The sequence below is a fragment of the Parasteatoda tepidariorum genome, chromosome 3 (assembly GCF_043381705.1).
Source record: "Parasteatoda tepidariorum isolate YZ-2023 chromosome 3, CAS_Ptep_4.0, whole genome shotgun sequence".
NCBI lineage: Eukaryota > Metazoa > Arthropoda > Arachnida > Araneae > Theridiidae > Parasteatoda > Parasteatoda tepidariorum.
In genome coordinates, this window is record NC_092206.1 from 47,235,300 (window position 1) to 47,253,417 (window position 18,118).

General features: G+C 29.2%; 1 protein-coding gene across 1 annotated transcript in view; it reads right to left on the minus strand.

Annotated features, from left to right (window-relative positions):
* LOC107457170 (cell adhesion molecule Dscam1-like) overlaps window positions 1-18,118 on the minus strand; it is a 260,596-nt gene that overhangs the window by 115,782 nt on the left and 126,696 nt on the right. The window contains exons 3-5 of the mRNA XM_071179192.1: window positions 17,607-17,768; window positions 5,383-5,532; window positions 3,672-3,998 (exon numbers count right to left, since the gene is read on the minus strand). Coding sequence (XP_071035293.1) covers window positions 3,672-3,998; window positions 5,383-5,532; window positions 17,607-17,768 — 639 coding nt within the window. The remainder of the gene's footprint in view (window positions 1-3,671; window positions 3,999-5,382; window positions 5,533-17,606; window positions 17,769-18,118) is intronic.

Below are 18,118 nucleotides of genomic sequence, written 5' to 3' on the forward strand. Positions count from 1 at the left end.
ATATACACCGAAGAGCCATTACATTATGACCACCCTCTATCTATAACAATGGGCTCACCCAGGTTTTCATGGTTTCTCGCACAGGAGCAATGTTTTCATGGGGCACATTAGGACCCATAATCCTCATAGAACAATCCTTGACGTCTGTAAGCCACTTGAACATAGTTGCAGACCAGGTTCACCCAGTGATGGCAACAGTTTTTCCTGCGGGGGATGGTGTTTACCAACAGGATAATGCACCATGTCATAAGGTTCGAATCGTCATGGATTGGTTCGAGGAACATTTCAGTGACTTTCAAGCTCCCATTCTAACCATGCTCCCACTCCATGGAAGAATTCTTCCGACCTTGTTGATCATAAGCCAATTTAAATTCCAGTAATCAATCGACACTTTTAGTACAGGAAATATCATTATAGGCACGTTATAAAAAGAGATACAGTCAAAAGTGAAGCCAATTCAGTCAATCCTACAATATCTAATATTATTATTTAAATAATTTGGACTAAATTATTAATTACTTACATTATTTATTTAATTAATTAATTTATTTATTTAAATAAGAGTTGAGAGTTAAGGAAGATTAAATATGGTTATATATTTATAAAGGAAAGAACATTTAAGAGTTCTTATTCTTGAGTTAAGACATTAAGAGTTAAATTCTTGAATTCATATAATTAATATTTTTTTTGGAAATGATACACTTCGATGCTCCTGAATTGTTGGATATGATATGTTTCGATAATTTTTTTAAAAATATACTTGTGTATTTTAGCTGCATTCAAAAACAAGACAGGAACGACAAAACATGACCATGACTACTAAATATATTGGTTGTAAATAAAGTCATTACCTCAACTAAAGTATTTTGATGACTAAATAAAATTCAGTATATACTAAAAGAGGATGTTATTAAATATGTATTTAGCAAAGAACAACCTTTCTCAAGTATGTATCACTGTGCTCTAAAAATGCGAAATCAATAATTAAGACATGCCGGCCAGGTGGCCGAGCGGTTAGCACGCCGGACTGCGAAGCCAATGGCTGAGGGTTCGAATCCCGCTCTGGGCATGGATGTTTCTCTCACTATGTGCTGATCTCTGTTGTGTGTGATGTGTGAATGTGGCCCACCCTATAAACGCATTTGTGGCAGTGTGGCGTGGGTAATGTTGCTTGCCTCCGTGACTTTGGTTCACAGGTGCCCACTGGGTAACGTGAAATGAGTAACAATTCCGGTAATCTTTTAAAGCGAAGAATAATGTTCAGTGCCTGCCATTTGAAAAAAAAATAATTAAAACTAAAAATCGAAAGTTTTTATCGTTAAGGTATTATGCTTCAAAAAAAATCTTTTTAAAAGGAGAGTACGTAGGTTTTTTATCCACAATCATAAGGAAAAACATTCTTAAGTTACCAAATCAGAAAACTACCAATGCAATATCTTAATTTACATACATTGCATATTTGCAACCTTCCCCAAATTTCTAACTCGCAGTAAACTGAGAAAATTATAACCATTTTTCAGCTTTAAGAAGACGCAGAGAAATTATTCAAAAAGGAGAAGTCAAGGAGTAACGAAAAATCACTTTTAATTAATCTCCGTGTTCGTCTTTTCGTAACCTAAAACGCGCCACCAAGACCTCTCAAATTCCCGCCATTTATCGTGCACGGTCAGTACTTCGTAATTCGGTGGTACTTGTTTACAAGGTTCCGATGTCTCGCGGCGTTACCGAAACTGCGGATTCGTTCAGAAGGGGGTTTTCGGAAAATCATTTAATATGCAGCCAATATCTATGGTGCTGCTTCGATGGGTTTGTGGCAGCTGTGTTCATTTACATGCTGGAGTGTGTGTGGGGGAATGGAAAGTGTACTTGCGATGAATCAACGATGTTTGAAATGCAGGGGGTCAATCTGTTATTGAGAAATTGATTAATGAGCATGTTATGTGGTAATAAGAGGTTTCCCTTTCGAGTAAAATTTAGATTATAGTGAAACGCGAAATTGGAAACAATTCAATATTGAGTTAAATTAAAAATGATATCGATGTTGTAAACATGCGATACGAATGACTAGGGAATGTTATTAAATTGCATTCAATATCGAATTTCGATAAATGCTGATGTCTTAAATGTTATCCCTTTTTTCGTATTTGCTCAAACACTTGGTTATATAGTTATTAATAGATATGTTGAGTTGGATTTTTTTTTTAAATTTATGAAAATGGTATAAATGTTTGACATCGAATAGTTTTGAGTGAACTATGCTCTAAATTATAAAATTTCGTTGATGTTTCTCTGTTTTTACAAAAAAATAATATTTTTTTCCTAAATTTTTGTGTGAATAATTATGAAAATCTAAGAAACCTTTCGATTTTCACTTTTCATAGTTCAATAAACAATTTCTGCAACATTGAATAAATTTGCCCCTTTCAAGACCGAAAATAATTACAGTATTAGTAAATATTACATTTTTAAACATCTACATTTAAAAAAAAGGCTTTTTGGGATTGTTCCGTCAAAGAATTTTAAATTTTCATACGAGCAGCACTTTAAGTGATTACATACATGTTCTGATATTACGTACTCTCTTATTGATATACATTGTATATATATTATGAATTTGTACTTGTACAATTGCGCAATTAAATGTCTTAGGCAGAATATTTTTGCTTGTTATTTTTAAATGTGCTTTTAAATAGCTATCTAATAAATGTTTATTTGTTTTGTGTAAAATTTAAGTTTTTTAGCTGTTATTTCTATATTTTGATTTTACATTAATTATTCGGTTATGTTTTGTAAAATTATTTTAATTGAAAAGTTTCCATTTCAGTTCTTCTTCCTATGGTGAGAAAATAAACTATGCTGAAATTAATCAACATTTTAGGAATTGGAAAAACTAATGAATTTGCTAGTAAATACTTTAAAAGTATTTCAAATAGATAAATAAAAATATATTGCAAAGATAAATTCCTGCTGAATAACTTGCTTACTGATGCTGTTATTATTCGTGATTATGTTCATTAATGCATTTTTATTTGAAACTTACATGCCATTACCTGACCAAATTATTATAATAATTATAATACCATTAGTAAGGAATAGTATGCTTTTTTGAATTGATATTATTAAATGGATATTTTTCAAATGTTTCCAAGGGAAAGAAATATTTCGTATTTCGTTATTCTAGTTTCGTCAAATTAAGAATTACTTTCAAAGATTTGAGGTAGTGTGAGGTAGTGAGGCTCTGAATTGAGAAAACATTTTTGTCATATATTTGAGAGTTTGTGCTTCGCCTGACAAGAACGTCATGACATGATTCGTCCCGAAATCACATGATTCTTATAATTAACAAAATACAACTGAACTGTTGAATCGACAAAAGTGAGAGTTTTATTTCAGAGAGTGCAGTAAGTTTATAAAATAATGAATTCTTGCTTTTTCATATCGTTAAATCATTGGAAAAATATTTTTATATGAAATTTTTCTGTACTGTGTTAAATAATATTAATGTCTGATGAAATTTTGAGGAAAAGAGCAATCCCCTCTAGGAAAAGTTGTCGTAAAATTTTAAAACAAACATTACAAGAAATGCTAATACAAAACGTTGTTGTGGTTTTAAGTCCCCCAGGTCTAAATCTAATATAAAATGTAATTATTTGAAGTATCATAAAACGCACGAGAAGCAATATGTTCTAAAAATAACTCACCTGTGACTAAAATCTCAGTTTCAGCTGAGTCCGATCCCGCAGAGTTATGTACTTTGCATAAGTAATGTCCTGAATCTTCTATTTTAGCTTCTCGAAGCAGAAGTGTTCCATCAAGCTGTAAAAACCTTGTTCCTATCTGTAAAGGTAACATTCTATCTCTGTTCTTTTTCTTGAACCATTCGTAAGTGGGAATAGGAAACCCCTGCGATGCACAGGGGACCTCTAAAGTTTCTCCCTCCGGAACCTTTAATAGACGTTTGCTGTCCGTTATTCGTGGTGCTACGTCTCTAAAGGTCTCTAAAAAAAGAAATTTCTAGATCTATAAAACTGTAAGTTACACAATTCACGATGAAACGTGCTCTGAAATGTAATTTTGTTGTTGAAGTGGTTATAATACGTGAAAGTTAGTTAAAATAAGATAGAGCATTCTTGGTACGATAGTTTTTAATGATTCTCTGCATGATAAAAGCGAATCAATAGGAATGCGAATCAATGAGCCAGTTCATAAATAATCCGATGTATCAATGAGTTAGAGAATTTATAAATCAATGTAACAACAAAAACCAGAGAATCCATGATTCAGTAATTAGTTTATTTGAAAATTCTTTTATTGATTCTCATTTGTTAAGTGGTTGGTTTATTGACTTTATTAATAATAGATTCACTAAAAACATTATTTTGCTTATTCCTGGATCAGCTGACTCATTAATTTGCGTATTTATTAGTTTGCTAACTCTTTGGTTTTCCTTCATAGATTTATTGATCTGATGGTTCATAGATTTATCCATTCATTTATTTGTAGCATGGTTGACATTCTGTTTCGTTTCGTCTTGTGGTTCATTTACTATTCGATTCTTTAAATCGCTAATTCTCTTATTTATTGCTTCGTAGATTTGATTCATTCATTCGTTTATTGATTTAATTGATAGTCATCGTTTGATTGCGGTTACAGCTCATTAAGGTTATTTGCAATCGCAGTTTTAATGAATTACAGTTACTGATGCCTAGTTCTTGTTATTAAGTATCAATGTCGTAGAAATATTTACCGTTTTTAAAATATTTGGAAAAAATGAAAGAATTAAATAACGTAAGAAATAAGATTTAAACAAGCACATTTCATGCTGAATTCTTAATCCAAATTTTTTTTACATGAAATTTTGTTTAGCATTGTCAGAAGCTGTTTAAAACTTGTTTGCAATCCAACTCGTGTTTACATGAAATTTTGTTTAGTATTGTCAGAAGCAGTTTAAAACTTATTTGCAATCCCTTGTTTGGTTGCAATCCTACGCTGATTGCAACCAAAGAAGCTGTTTGCAACCAAAAACTAGTTCTCGTTGGACTATTGTTAAATAACGTGTTACTACATCAGAAATTGAGATTTATTTAAGTAATACTTGCAGTTAGGTAGTTTTCTGGAGAATAAAATAATTGACAAAACTCGTAAAAAGTTAAAACGTACAGTATTTTTGAAAGCAGGAAGTTTTGAACAATTCCTGGATGTAAAAGTAAACTTCCTCTGACATTAATATTATTTATTAAGTAAGTTTACTGTAACTACTTCAAGTTTTACAAGTTTTAAGTTTAGTTTTTTTTTATAATTCTTGACATCTAAGTTTTGTATAATAAGAAATAATAAATAAGGCACGAATGATGGACATCAAGGGGAAAAAAATGTTCTTACCTGTTATGAGTAATCTTCCCGATGTTGCACTTCGAACAGTTTCACCTGTTAAACGATGTCTGGTTTCACATCGATATTTCTGATGACCATCAGAGTGATCTGCTCTTCTTATATGAAGCTCGCCAGTCAAAAATATACTAAATCTATCACCTGAAATCAAATTTGTTGGAATAGATTTTTATTAAGGATTTAAACGTTTTAAACATAAGTTGTTCGGTAATCAACGAAAAAATAAAGAAGAATTTTATTTTATTCTCTATAGTTTCGATATTTAATGCCTAGCTCTGAAGAGGTACTGCAACCTTTCAGATGGGAAAAAATATTTTGTAAGAATTTAAACAAGTGACAGTGCTTTTTTTTCTTTCTTTCTTTAGGATATAGGAGGCATGTTCAACTCATACATCAGCTGCGATACATATTCAGTTAATACGTCAAAAGAGATAATACAGGATATACACTCATGGACAAAAAAATTAGCGCACCAAGAAGGAGTCGTCAAATTGAAATTAAATTTTACATACGTAATGACTACTTTGATGTAAGTAAATGATTAGAAAATCAAAGATTATCATTTTTCTTTGATTTTCTAATCATTTACTTAAATCAAAGTAGTCATTACGTATGTAAAGGGCAATGATATAAAACCAGAAATAATAATGAAGTTATATAAGTTTGAAGTTATATAAGTCTATTGAAGTTATATAAGTTTTCAATTTTAAGAAATATTTCTGAATCATGTTAATTTTTGAATATTTTAAATATGAATTATGTAAAGTCTACTGACACGAGTATTTGTAATTTAAAAACAGATCATGTATGCAATAATAAAAATCTCAAATTTATTCTTTAAGTCCTAGGTTCTTATTAAATTTGCACATTATGTTTCAAAATTAACAAGATTTATTTTATTTGTTTTATACTTCGGAAGTTATCCTTAACTATAAAAGACAATGATATGAAACCAGAAATAATAATGTAAAGTTACCCAAAGGGAAAGAGGCAGTATGACTTTAATTAATTTGGCTCATTATTTCCTATATCTTCACTTTTATTAGAATTTTCCTAGTTAAATTTAATGGAACTTATATTTAATATTATGGATATTTAAAATTATTTGGATACAAGTAATGTTGATTAATATGTGATCAGAAATAATTATTATCATTATTTTAGGAATATGACAAGGATAATGAATGAAACAAGTTATTAGTTATAACGAGGAGAAGTTAAAATATTTTAGAAAACTCAATATTTTTGGAGTTTCCTTTTGAGATATATTGATTTATAAAAATAGCGAGGGCAATAAATAATTATCTTTCTTTTAAAAGAAGCTTTTTCAATGAAGAAGCAAATCAATGAACTTTTTCGTTTTGTCTTACTTCAAAAACCATATTTTTGAAGGAAAAATTCTCTTACAGAGGATAAAATCATCGAAATAATTACAATTTAATATCAAAACGAAGCAATTGCATATATCATCACTATTTTGCCAACTTATAAAAATGCTTTTTAAACAATTTGATTGCCAGAACTTAAATGAAATTTGTGTTTTTTTTTTCAAAACATCAGCCAGTTTGTGCTTAAGATTTTCAGTTTTACATGAGAGCTATTTTAACCAGTTTATGACTGGCAATTGCTCATCAAATATGTTCTATTTTTATAGATTTTAAGAAGGAAATAGTCTGACTGAAATTTTGGAACCGGTGAAATTATAATATGCCTTAAATTTTTTGCAATTTAAACTGTGTTACGTTGAATCATAATACACTAAAAAAAAGTATGGTCAAAACTACAAGAATATGGTAAAATTTACCGGAAATACTAAAATGTTCGGTAACTTTTACCAAAACACTTAGGTAATGATTTTTGAAAAAATATCAATGAAATGCGGTTTTGTAATATGTGATAAAATTTTGTAAATGTGGTAGAATTTGACAATTTTATTTTGAAATCTTGGGTCATGGCATAGAACTCATTTATTTGATAACATTTACTTTTCAGTTTTGAATATTTGATAAATAATTGGTAAAAGAAATATAATTTTAAAAACCAGATTTGCAGTTAAAAATGTTACCATGGATATATCGTATGATAGACCGTTACCATGCAATATATTTTGATTTTATAAACCAGAATTATGTGTTTTTTCCCCAGAAGTATCTTTACCATACTGTATGGTTATTTCATTTTTCTGAAACTTAATTTCAAGATACTATGATTAAAACCGAACATGAGCATGGTTCCAATCAAAACCAAAATTAAGATGCGATCAAATAATAGTTCGAAATACATATAATATAGTCTAATGTTCAACCCTACTTTTTTAAGATTGTAAAGATGCAAGATGGTGTTTTTTTATAGTTATTTGATTTCACAATTTTAAACTAACTCGATATGCAAAATAGTTACTGAAAGTGGTGAATTTATCTAATTTTATATTAGTCTTCTTTAAACTTCACCTTTTTAGGTAAGCGTTTGTTTCACGGCGCTTTGTATTTTCCAAATTTTGTGCTGATTCAAATCAAAACGTCGTTTAATAAACTTTCTCAAAGTGCGTAATATTCTTAACTATGGCACAACATAGTCTAGTCTACTCATGTTTTTGTACATAAACCTAACTTTACATAGCTTTAAAAAATTGATTGTTATTAAGTATATTTAAGTGGAGAACTCCTTAACTTGAACTAGACTCGAAAAGAACGTTAAGAAAATGCGCGTAGCTTTATTTTTTAAAGAGTTACCTTCAAATGTGCATTTAGAGAAAGAACATAACTTAAAACGTGTGAAAAATATAGACAGTATAAATATGTACAGAAAAAAAAATGTTACAATGCCATACCGTATGGTAAAGACGATCTGATTAAAAAAAAACATATTTGTGCTAAAAGAACAAAAATATACGGTATTTCAGCCATTCTTCTGCTAAATTTTCCTTTCATATGTTAATCATTCATCACAACGGATTCTGGTTTTTTAAATTGTAGTGCGTATTACCACACATTCAGTATAAATACAAAATACAAAACAAAAAATTAGATATAACCGAATAAATGGTTTTTATGCCATGCTCTAAAGCATCATGATAAAATTATCGCATTCACTAAATTTATCACAGATTATAAAAGCATATTTTATTGTTAATTTTCCAAAATCCTTACTGAAGCAACGTAACTCAAACTGTGTTTTTCAGATGTTAAACAATGAGCTCAAAGCTTTCGCAACTTTTTGAAAAGATGTATATTAAATAAACTTCCTTCGATGTTTTAATTGACTACGGATGATCATTATTCCCTAGTTAATTTTTTTCAATATAATATTCTAATAAAATTCAAATGCTAAGCCTAAGTTTTTTAATCGAAATTTGTTAATAATACAAACGTGCTTTTTGATCAAAGTTCGTTTTTTTAAACGAAACGAGCATATGAAGTTATATCTCAAACAAACATATTAAACTACATTTTCTTACACGCACCTGTTTTAAGCTACTTTCATTTCTTTAAAAGTGATAGTTAAGCTATTTCAAAAATATTGTTTGCCATAATCAGGAATAATTGATTAAAAAGGAAAACCTTCCTAATAAGAAAAACAATATATTATTTTATCATTTATGAATCGCTTATCTAGACCTGCATACATCCCAGTGCATTCTTCAATAAAATAGTGTGCAAAGAAATATTGAACCATTAAACTGTCGTAAATTCTCAAGAGATTTAATTATTTCCTTGCAACGTTAACCATTAAACTCTTATACAAGTCCTATGAATGAAGGAAAAGTAATATAGCTTTAACAGGGTAAAGGAAAGGACTTACAATAATCTTATTGAATTACGAGCTCTCCAAATATAAAAAAAAGAAATCATAGTTCAACGAAAACTCGCATAAATTACGTTAGAACATCATAATTGGGAAAGTTGATTCCTTAAGCTTTTTACCGTACTCTGTTTCTATCTTTTGTTTTAACGAAAGCGGAACATCATAAAAGAAAAGTTGCAACGTAGCTGAAAAGATTAAAGAAAAACTTTGTTTATAATTGAAAGATTTTACTTTCTTTGTTAAATATGCCTATGTAAGAAAAATATTTCTTTTTGTTGTTAATCTCCAATAATTTATTTTTGCAATTTAGTAATAGATATATTTTTATACTAAGAGTACACTAAAGAATAGTAATAAGCAAAATTAATAAAAACTAATTTTAAGCTCAGTACAACAAATAAAAAATGACTAATGCAATTATGCAGTAGCTAAGAGTGTAAGAAAATAAATATTTTAAGAACTACATTTTTCATTATCACTAAAAGCACGGAAATTTATCAGATATTTTTAGAACCCCCCCCCCCAAAAAAAATAAATAAATAAATAAATAAACAAATGTGGGGAGTAGGGGATTTTCGATGATTACTTGTGTGTCACAGATCATACATCTTAGACCGTCAGAATATAACGAGCAAAAGTGTATTACAAAAAATATAAATTTTGAATGTAGTTCCTGTAATGTAAGAACTTTTTCTGCCTCGGAACACCAGAAATGGTGGCAGCTACTTAACACCAAAGTTTTGTTTTACAGAGTGTTCCATTACACAAAATTAAGGATTCAAAAACTATTATTTTTAATTTATTTCCAATGGCACATTAAAAGACAATTAAATATAAAAAATATAACAATAANGTTGCGCGGCGGTTATAAAAAATGTCCGAACATGATTTAAATCTTTTATTGAAAATAAATAAATAATTAAAGTGTATAAGTACCTCTAACACACATAACAGTAACGCGCGTAACTTCTCGTTACGTGTGTTACCTTGAATAAAATTAATTATAAAATTTTAACTATTGGCAGTTTTAATTCGAGAATTTTTTCCGTCGCATATCTTGCCTTCTTAATTTATAAAACAAAAAATTTTTAAATTTTCTTTTTTACTAAAGTTTTTACAGAAAAAAATGCAAAATTATGTTACGTGTGTTACTGGGAAATTAGACTATCTTGATTAATCGACTTTCAAACAAGCAAAAAAATTTAGGCCAAATTAAAAAAATACATTAAACAATGATAAAAGAGTAAAATAGTTATATTTATTACTAAAAACTATTTTATTGCTCTTTAATATTTTAAGAACTGCATTGGAATATAACATAACAAAGAAGAGAACTCCTGTTAAAATTCATAGTGTTCCACCTTTTGTTAGAATTCACATAATTATTTTTTGTAATTCAAAAAATTATCTTAACTATTAAAAAATGTACATCTTCTAGTTTCCGAAATTGTGTCATTTTTGATTTTACGATAATTTTGAAAATTTAGTCACTCAGGACCACTTTTCGTGGAATCGCCCATTACAAAAAATATAAATTTTGAATGTAGTTCCTATAATCTAAGAACTTTTTCTGCATCGGAACACCAGAAATGGTGGCAGCTACTTAACACCAAAGTTTTGTTTTACAGAGTGTTCCATTACACAAAATTAAGGATTCAAAAACTATTATTTTTAATTTATTTCCAATGGCACATTAAAAGACAATTAAATATAAAAAATATAACAATAAATCAATAAATGAGACCGAGCAGTCTAGAAGCGTTCCTAGATTTATGTCGGAGGAAGAACAGAGCTTCTAAACAGGTGAGACAAGTCCACCTCTTCGTGGAGATCCCACAAAGTACAAAAAGGATCAGGAAACACGTTGATGTGACGTAGATGTTTATTCAGGTAATCGTTTTCAGACATCAGACGAAACACGGCGAAAGATTTCATCCTATGCCACTGAAAAACTCTTTAGGCCTTGGTTTATTGGAATCGCGATTTTTGAATTTTTCGTGGAAAGAATCCCTGAAGATATTCATTGTCAGACATTTGACATTTCTGGAGATCAGTGACCTTTTTTTTTGCCAGCCAGGAAATCAACCGCTTCTTTTTTCAGGATTCCACAGTGGGCCAAAATCCGTTGAAGTACTACTGTCTTATTATAACTATTAATTTATCTCCTCATTTAAATAAAGGGAACCAAATTTTTATGCTGTGCAAAAACTTTTCATGTATCTGAACATTAAAATCCAAAATGAATTCTCAACTTCACCATATCCAAGGATAGTTCCTGGTATAGTGAAATACCTAGAATGTTCTTTTACACTACTTGGTACGAAGTAGCCACCACCATGTTTGTTATTTAGTAACATTAAAATTTATAATTACAGTAAGATGTGATACACTTAAGAAGCAGCAAAGTCGCTTTTACGATGCAATCAAAAGCAAAAATCATAAATTTATGCAATTGACAGATTTATGTAAATCTTATGAAAAAAAGCTAACTATTGATTTGACTGGTTTATCAAATCACTCCGACAAGAAGATTGAAATAACTTGGAAAATAGCAACCACAATGAATATCTTTATAAATCAGTTACGGAGATTGAAACTTACCTGGTTTTGACGAGTTTGTCAATTAAATCCAAAATGACACAAACCGCCATCTCGGCAGCCAAATTTTCGCTATCATAAAATTGTACAATTATTCGCCTTGAAACTTATAATAATGGTTTAAAAGTATTTGTTATGCATCTAAATCATGTATACCATCATTTCAAACAGGAATTTAGCTAAACAGTTTAAATATTCAAGCTAATTTTTCGATGGGTTTATAGAGCTCCGAAAAACACAACCTTCTTCACCAACGGGCTGCAGAGTGGGGTAATCTTTATCAACTACTAGTGTTCATACAAAACTACATGTTTTGAAATGCGTACGAATGCTCAATTTGGTATAAACTTGAAATAACGTAATCATTATTACGAATTTTAGAGTTTTTCAAAGTTAAGTTAGTTATTATACCACAGTTTTTGCAGTGGAGGTACATTTTAATACTTTTAGATGTATCTTAACGCTAAAAATATGAGTAATTACTTTGCACCAATGTGATGTAGGAACTCAAAAATCAAAATATAAATATCTTTTTCACACATGCAAAATCATATATATATATTATAATAGTGAACTTTAATTTCAGTAAATATATAACAGAATTTAAGACAACTATCTCACTCCAAAATGTATTCAAATGTAAACAGTTTATTGATGATGTCTAAAGGGCATCTACATTGGTGTTTTCGGATATTTCACGTATGGTGTGTAAGCGCGTAAGCTTGGTGTAAGCTTTCCTCATTAATAGAGTTTTAGATTTATTCTTATCATTAAAATTGTACAGTTTTCTTGGTGTTAACTTAAAAAAAAAAGGTTTTCCTTCATATATTTTTTTTAGTGGTTATGCAACATCAAATTCTGAGGCATAGTACACCACAGTTGTCACAATGTAGAGATTAGGAACTTTTAGTTTTAATGTTTTCTAGAATAGAGCTCCAGTTAAAATTTGAATGTTCATGCTAGTTATAGAGTGGTTCGGAAAAGGTGCTAGATTCTTCTTGTACTGGACGGGAAACGGCAGAAATGGTTTTTCACCCTTTTCGGTGAATTCCTACCCTTAGTTTGACTTGGTAACTTGAAAAAAAAAAGTTTTCATCACACTATTTTTTGGGTTATTCAACATAAAATTCTGAGACATAATACACTACAGTTATTACAGTGTAGAGAGTGGGAACATTAACTTTTGATACTTTCCTGAAGAGAGCTTCAGTAAAGATATGAAACTTCATCATAGCTATAGAGATGTTCGAAAAAAGTGATATATTCTACTTCATCGGACGTAGAGTCTCTGTCATCGGGCGAGAAACAATTGAAACTTGTATTGTCATCAGGCGTGGAGATACAGTTCAAATTTAAGCAGATCACTTTAGCTAGTTAAAAATGGATCGAAGTTTCGATTGTAAAATCTTATAGTTTAAAACGCAGAAGTTATCTATTAAATCGCAGTAAAACAGGTTAAGAATCTTCTTACATTTTTGATAAGGAAAAATATGATCTTAAATTTAATTGAATCCCCTGGTATCCCTCAATTGGAATAATCAATATTTAAGCAGATTGTCGGAAAGCTAAATTTAAGAGGCTATTAATTTTAAAAAAGGAACATTTTCCATCGTTAAAATATGGATTAAAATCATGTTTAGCGAAAATTAGTAAAATCTTAATAAAAACTCTGAATCGATATAATTCTTGAAAATATTACTAGTGACAAACCTACTCATAAGTCTTGAAAGGCAATATGAAATTTGTTCTGCCAATATAAAAGGGATTGCAGTATTATTCTTTTTAAATAAAATAAAATAGACGACATTAAATAAATGACAGATTCTATTGATAAAACTGGTAGCAATTATAAAGAATTAAATCAGAAAAAAAGACATCAAAATTCTTTAAATATTTATTAAGAATCATTACTACTTTTTTGAATGTTAGTAATACCCACAGTTTCTCCTTGGTATATTAAGTACACATGATAGTGCATGTTTCGAGTCACTCCAAAGCTTCAAACAAAGTATTAAAGATAGGTCATACATGGAAAATATAAGTATTTCTGTTTATAGTAAAAACAAATCAATTCCATTTTTTAAAAATAGCATATAAATCAATAATTTTAGTTTTTATTGCTATTTATTCCACTGCACTTTAAAAATAAGTTGTGTAATTTTTTAAATTAAAATTAAAATTTATTAAATTTTTAATGCATAGAGTGACCTAAAAGAAAAAAAAAACTTTTTGAAAAAATAACGGAAAAGGAATTGTTTCTAAAAGGAATTGTTTTTAAAAATGCTTTTATTTAAATAGCAAAAAATTTCCCCCTTTTAAATTGCAAATGTTTTGTAACAGCAGGTAAAAAATGAATATGATAAATGTTAGCAAATTTGAGAATCCTAAATTTAACATAAAAATTTTCAAAAGAACATCAAAAAATGAAAAGCAAGTTTCTTTTTCAAATTTTTTTCTATGATATTATAAATAAATGGAGCCTTGACCTTTGTTGTTTTAAACATGATATAAATTATACTAATCCTACATTTTAAAAGATAATTAACTACTTAGTTTTATATAATATTATAAAATGGTTGATTGAACTAAGTTTTAGATAAAATTTTAATTTGGATATGAAGTATAAGCATTTTATTTGGAAAATAGAATATTTAAACATTTAAAAGAAGCTTTAATTTAGTTAAAATGATAAAGGCATTAAATTTTACATATATTTCCTGAACTGTGTATATTTTAGATTGTTTTTCTTATACAGCAATATTATAAAATATATAAGTGTTTATGAGGACAAAATTGAAACTATTTAAAAATCCTTACACGTAAAAAGTTTCTATATTCATAAAAAGTCATTATATTATTTCATTCTTTATAAAAATCTAAATAAATTAAACATACTTATTTGTAATTAAGATTTTCTGCTGTCTATTTTTTTAATTTTTTTTATTTTTCAATTTCTGACGAATTTCATTGTCGGAGTTTTATTTTTGCATCAAGAAAATTTATTTTAGGAAAACAATGTGATTTAAAAATCACATTGACCAAAAATTGAAAAGAATATTGAGATAAATTTAAACTATTAGCTCAATAGTAAACGCTGACATATTAATGCTCATATTAATGCATTCAATAGTTTAGTTATTATTTAAATATAGATAAATCCCAAGAAAATCTCAAGATAATCTATAGATAAATCTCAAACTATTTAATTTAAATAAAAGATTTTGTAACTTTGAACGTATAATATTTTATTTTGAATAAATTTAGTTGTAATTAGTTTGTTGAAATGTCGGGAAAAACTTGAAAATGGGTGCCAATTTTTTAAGTGCTCGAAACATGCTGATTTTTATATTTTTGTAGCGAATCAAGCTTTTTAATCAAGTAATACTATGTTCTCTAATTTAAAAATATTGATCAATATTAAATTTTTACTGATTGTAATGCAAAAAATTATTCTGCTATATTAGATAAACTGGTCTATAAAATATCCTTTTTCGTTGTAGCAGCGTTAAACTGTTGAAAATATTTATTTTAATGTCGTTATTATGAATCACAATTATTTTTAAATCTTAAAATGGCGGAGTTTTCAGAAAAAAATGACTAGCATTCTATTTACACTGCACCATTTTTGTATTCTATTAAAAAATGGTTTATACGGATCATGATTTCCAAAAGGAGTCTAAAATACTATTTGCAGACTTTTTTTACAGATGAATTAATTTTGAGCAATTGACACATGAAGACTGACACCCTTTTTACGTGTAAATTTGCTTAAATTCTAAACGAAACTATCCTCTTCGATTCTGTTAAACTTACATTGAATTCGTCTTATAATCTTTCTGCACTACGTGAATGTTCCACATACTAAACTATTTTATTTCTAGATTTAGTGTATATATACAACTGAAATTAATGATTCTTTCTTCATATTGTTTTGTGAAAATAACAGACTCCTATGAATACTTTATCAAACTGTAGTAATAGAATGTGTGATACTGAATACTGAAAAAATGATACACAAACATTTTTACAGTGTAGCCCAGACCATTATGAGAGTGATAATTAAAGAGAGAGATTTCGATTATAATTAAGAGCGACAAATTAATGTTTCTTACTCTATATTGTCGCGTGAAAATAACTGACTTCTATGAGTATTTTATCAAACTGTAGTCATAGAATGTGTGATAATGAACACTGAAAAAATGATACGCAAATATTTTTGCAGTGTAGCGCAGACCATTGTGAGAGTGATAATTATAGAGAGATATAATGATTATAATGAAGAGCGACAAATTAATGTTTCTTTCTCTATATTGTCGCGTGAAAATAACTGACTCCTATGAGTATTTTATCAAACTGCAATTATAGAATGTGCATTACTGGATACCAATAATGGTGGCAGTTAATTTACATCGAGTAGTGTAAAGAACATTGTTTTTTTAAGTATACCTGTATTTGTCCTTGTGGCACTACACCAATTTGGTTTAGAGTAGTTTGACGTAAAGGAGTATCTTTTTTGATGTTATGATACACTAACATTGTTGCGCAGACAATTTTGAGAATGATAATGTAACTGAAGTTATGTAAGTAAAGTACTTACAAGGGTGTGAAATACCAATATTTAATGGAAACCACATCTTAATATGGCCAAATGTGCGGCTGAAAATTCATGACTCGATAACGATGTTCCTAAGGATTCTTAATTTAGTTTAAATTCGAGGTAGGAGAATGTGGCATAATTATGCTGGCACTCTTTGAAACTCAAAAACACACCAGGCCCTGCTAGACACGTCGCCATTGTCCTGTTGGTAGACACTATCATACTAAATAAAAACAATATCCGCATAGTTGCTTACGTGGTCTGCAAGGACACATGCCGTTGTGTTAATTCACTATATCTTACACAATGTTGACTGCTTTTAGAGAATACTATGGATACTTTTCTCAAACCATAATGTTTCTTTTTATAGTTTTATTTTTTCCGGGAATTGTTGAAGATTGTATTTTTCTGATATTTCACATTATATATCTTCGTCACCTGTCAAAAAAGGCTAAAGAACATCAAAAAATCTATTTAATTTTGCACCCAATTGTGGTACTGAGGCTTAAAACCAGCTTTAATACACTGCAAACAGCAGTTAGGGTACTTGATTTAACAGACATCTGCGGTGGAGACCTATGCAAATTTGTTTCGCTTGACAATTGTTTAGGAAATAGTTGGAAGCCCATTAGTTCATTTCGGCGACCAGTTGGTGACCGGTAGCCCATTCCCCTGCTACCCTGGCTCACTATTGTTCTCTATGACCCTTGATGCACTGCATTTACCACATGCCATAATACCATTTTGCCATGCACAGTATACGCGGAATATGGTCACAAGTATTTAATTTTAAAAAAAATATTTCCTTCAGAAATACTTTTTTTTGCTCGGGAGTAAACAATCATGAATTTCTTAGACATCGGGTAAATCGCGGCATTTTTGTGTTACGTCAATAATTGTAAAGTTTTGATAATTGAATAATTGAAAATCTAAACACCACATATTCACCCTTTCATTTCTAATGCCATTGTCTTCTGAAATTAGTTTACTGAATTTAATTATCATACTCAATACACTAATTTTGTCCTCCATTAGCTTTAAACTTTTGATCTCTACTCCTCCTTAAAGTTAACGCTATAAAAATATTTCAAAACGCAGTTAACTTTTAGGCTATTAGGAGAATAAAAATATTTGTGAATCATAAAAGCAAAATTTTGTACCTTATAGATAATTTGAAAAAAAAAACAGTATATAACAGAACTGTAGTTTTACCTACCTGCTAAGGCTGTTGGTCTTATTACAAATGATTCATCACGGATCCACGAGGTAACGGTCACATAGTCTTGTACGAGGCCAGGTAAGTGACACTTTAACACAGCAGTATTTCCAAGAATCACAAATTCATCATAGACATCTACAGCATAGGGCTGATGCACAACTGTAAAAAATATCAAAGAAAACATTATTTGCTGTGCAATAGTTAATGACTGTGTTATCTTTAATGTAATCGTTTTATAACATACTGCGCCTCACATAAAAATTGAAAAAAATCTAACTAATTTGATATATCAATAAAAAAATTTTTTATTCTGTTATAAATAATAAAGACTGCTATTAAAATGCTATGTAAGATGAGCAATTTAAATATAAATGAAAATATTTGTGAATACAACTTTGAAAATATTTTTAAATTTTCTATCTTCATCTCCTAATCATGCTGGCGTCTAGCTGGCGTCATTTCACTTACTTGTGCACTCGAATTTACGCTTAGCACCCGTTCACGAGTTT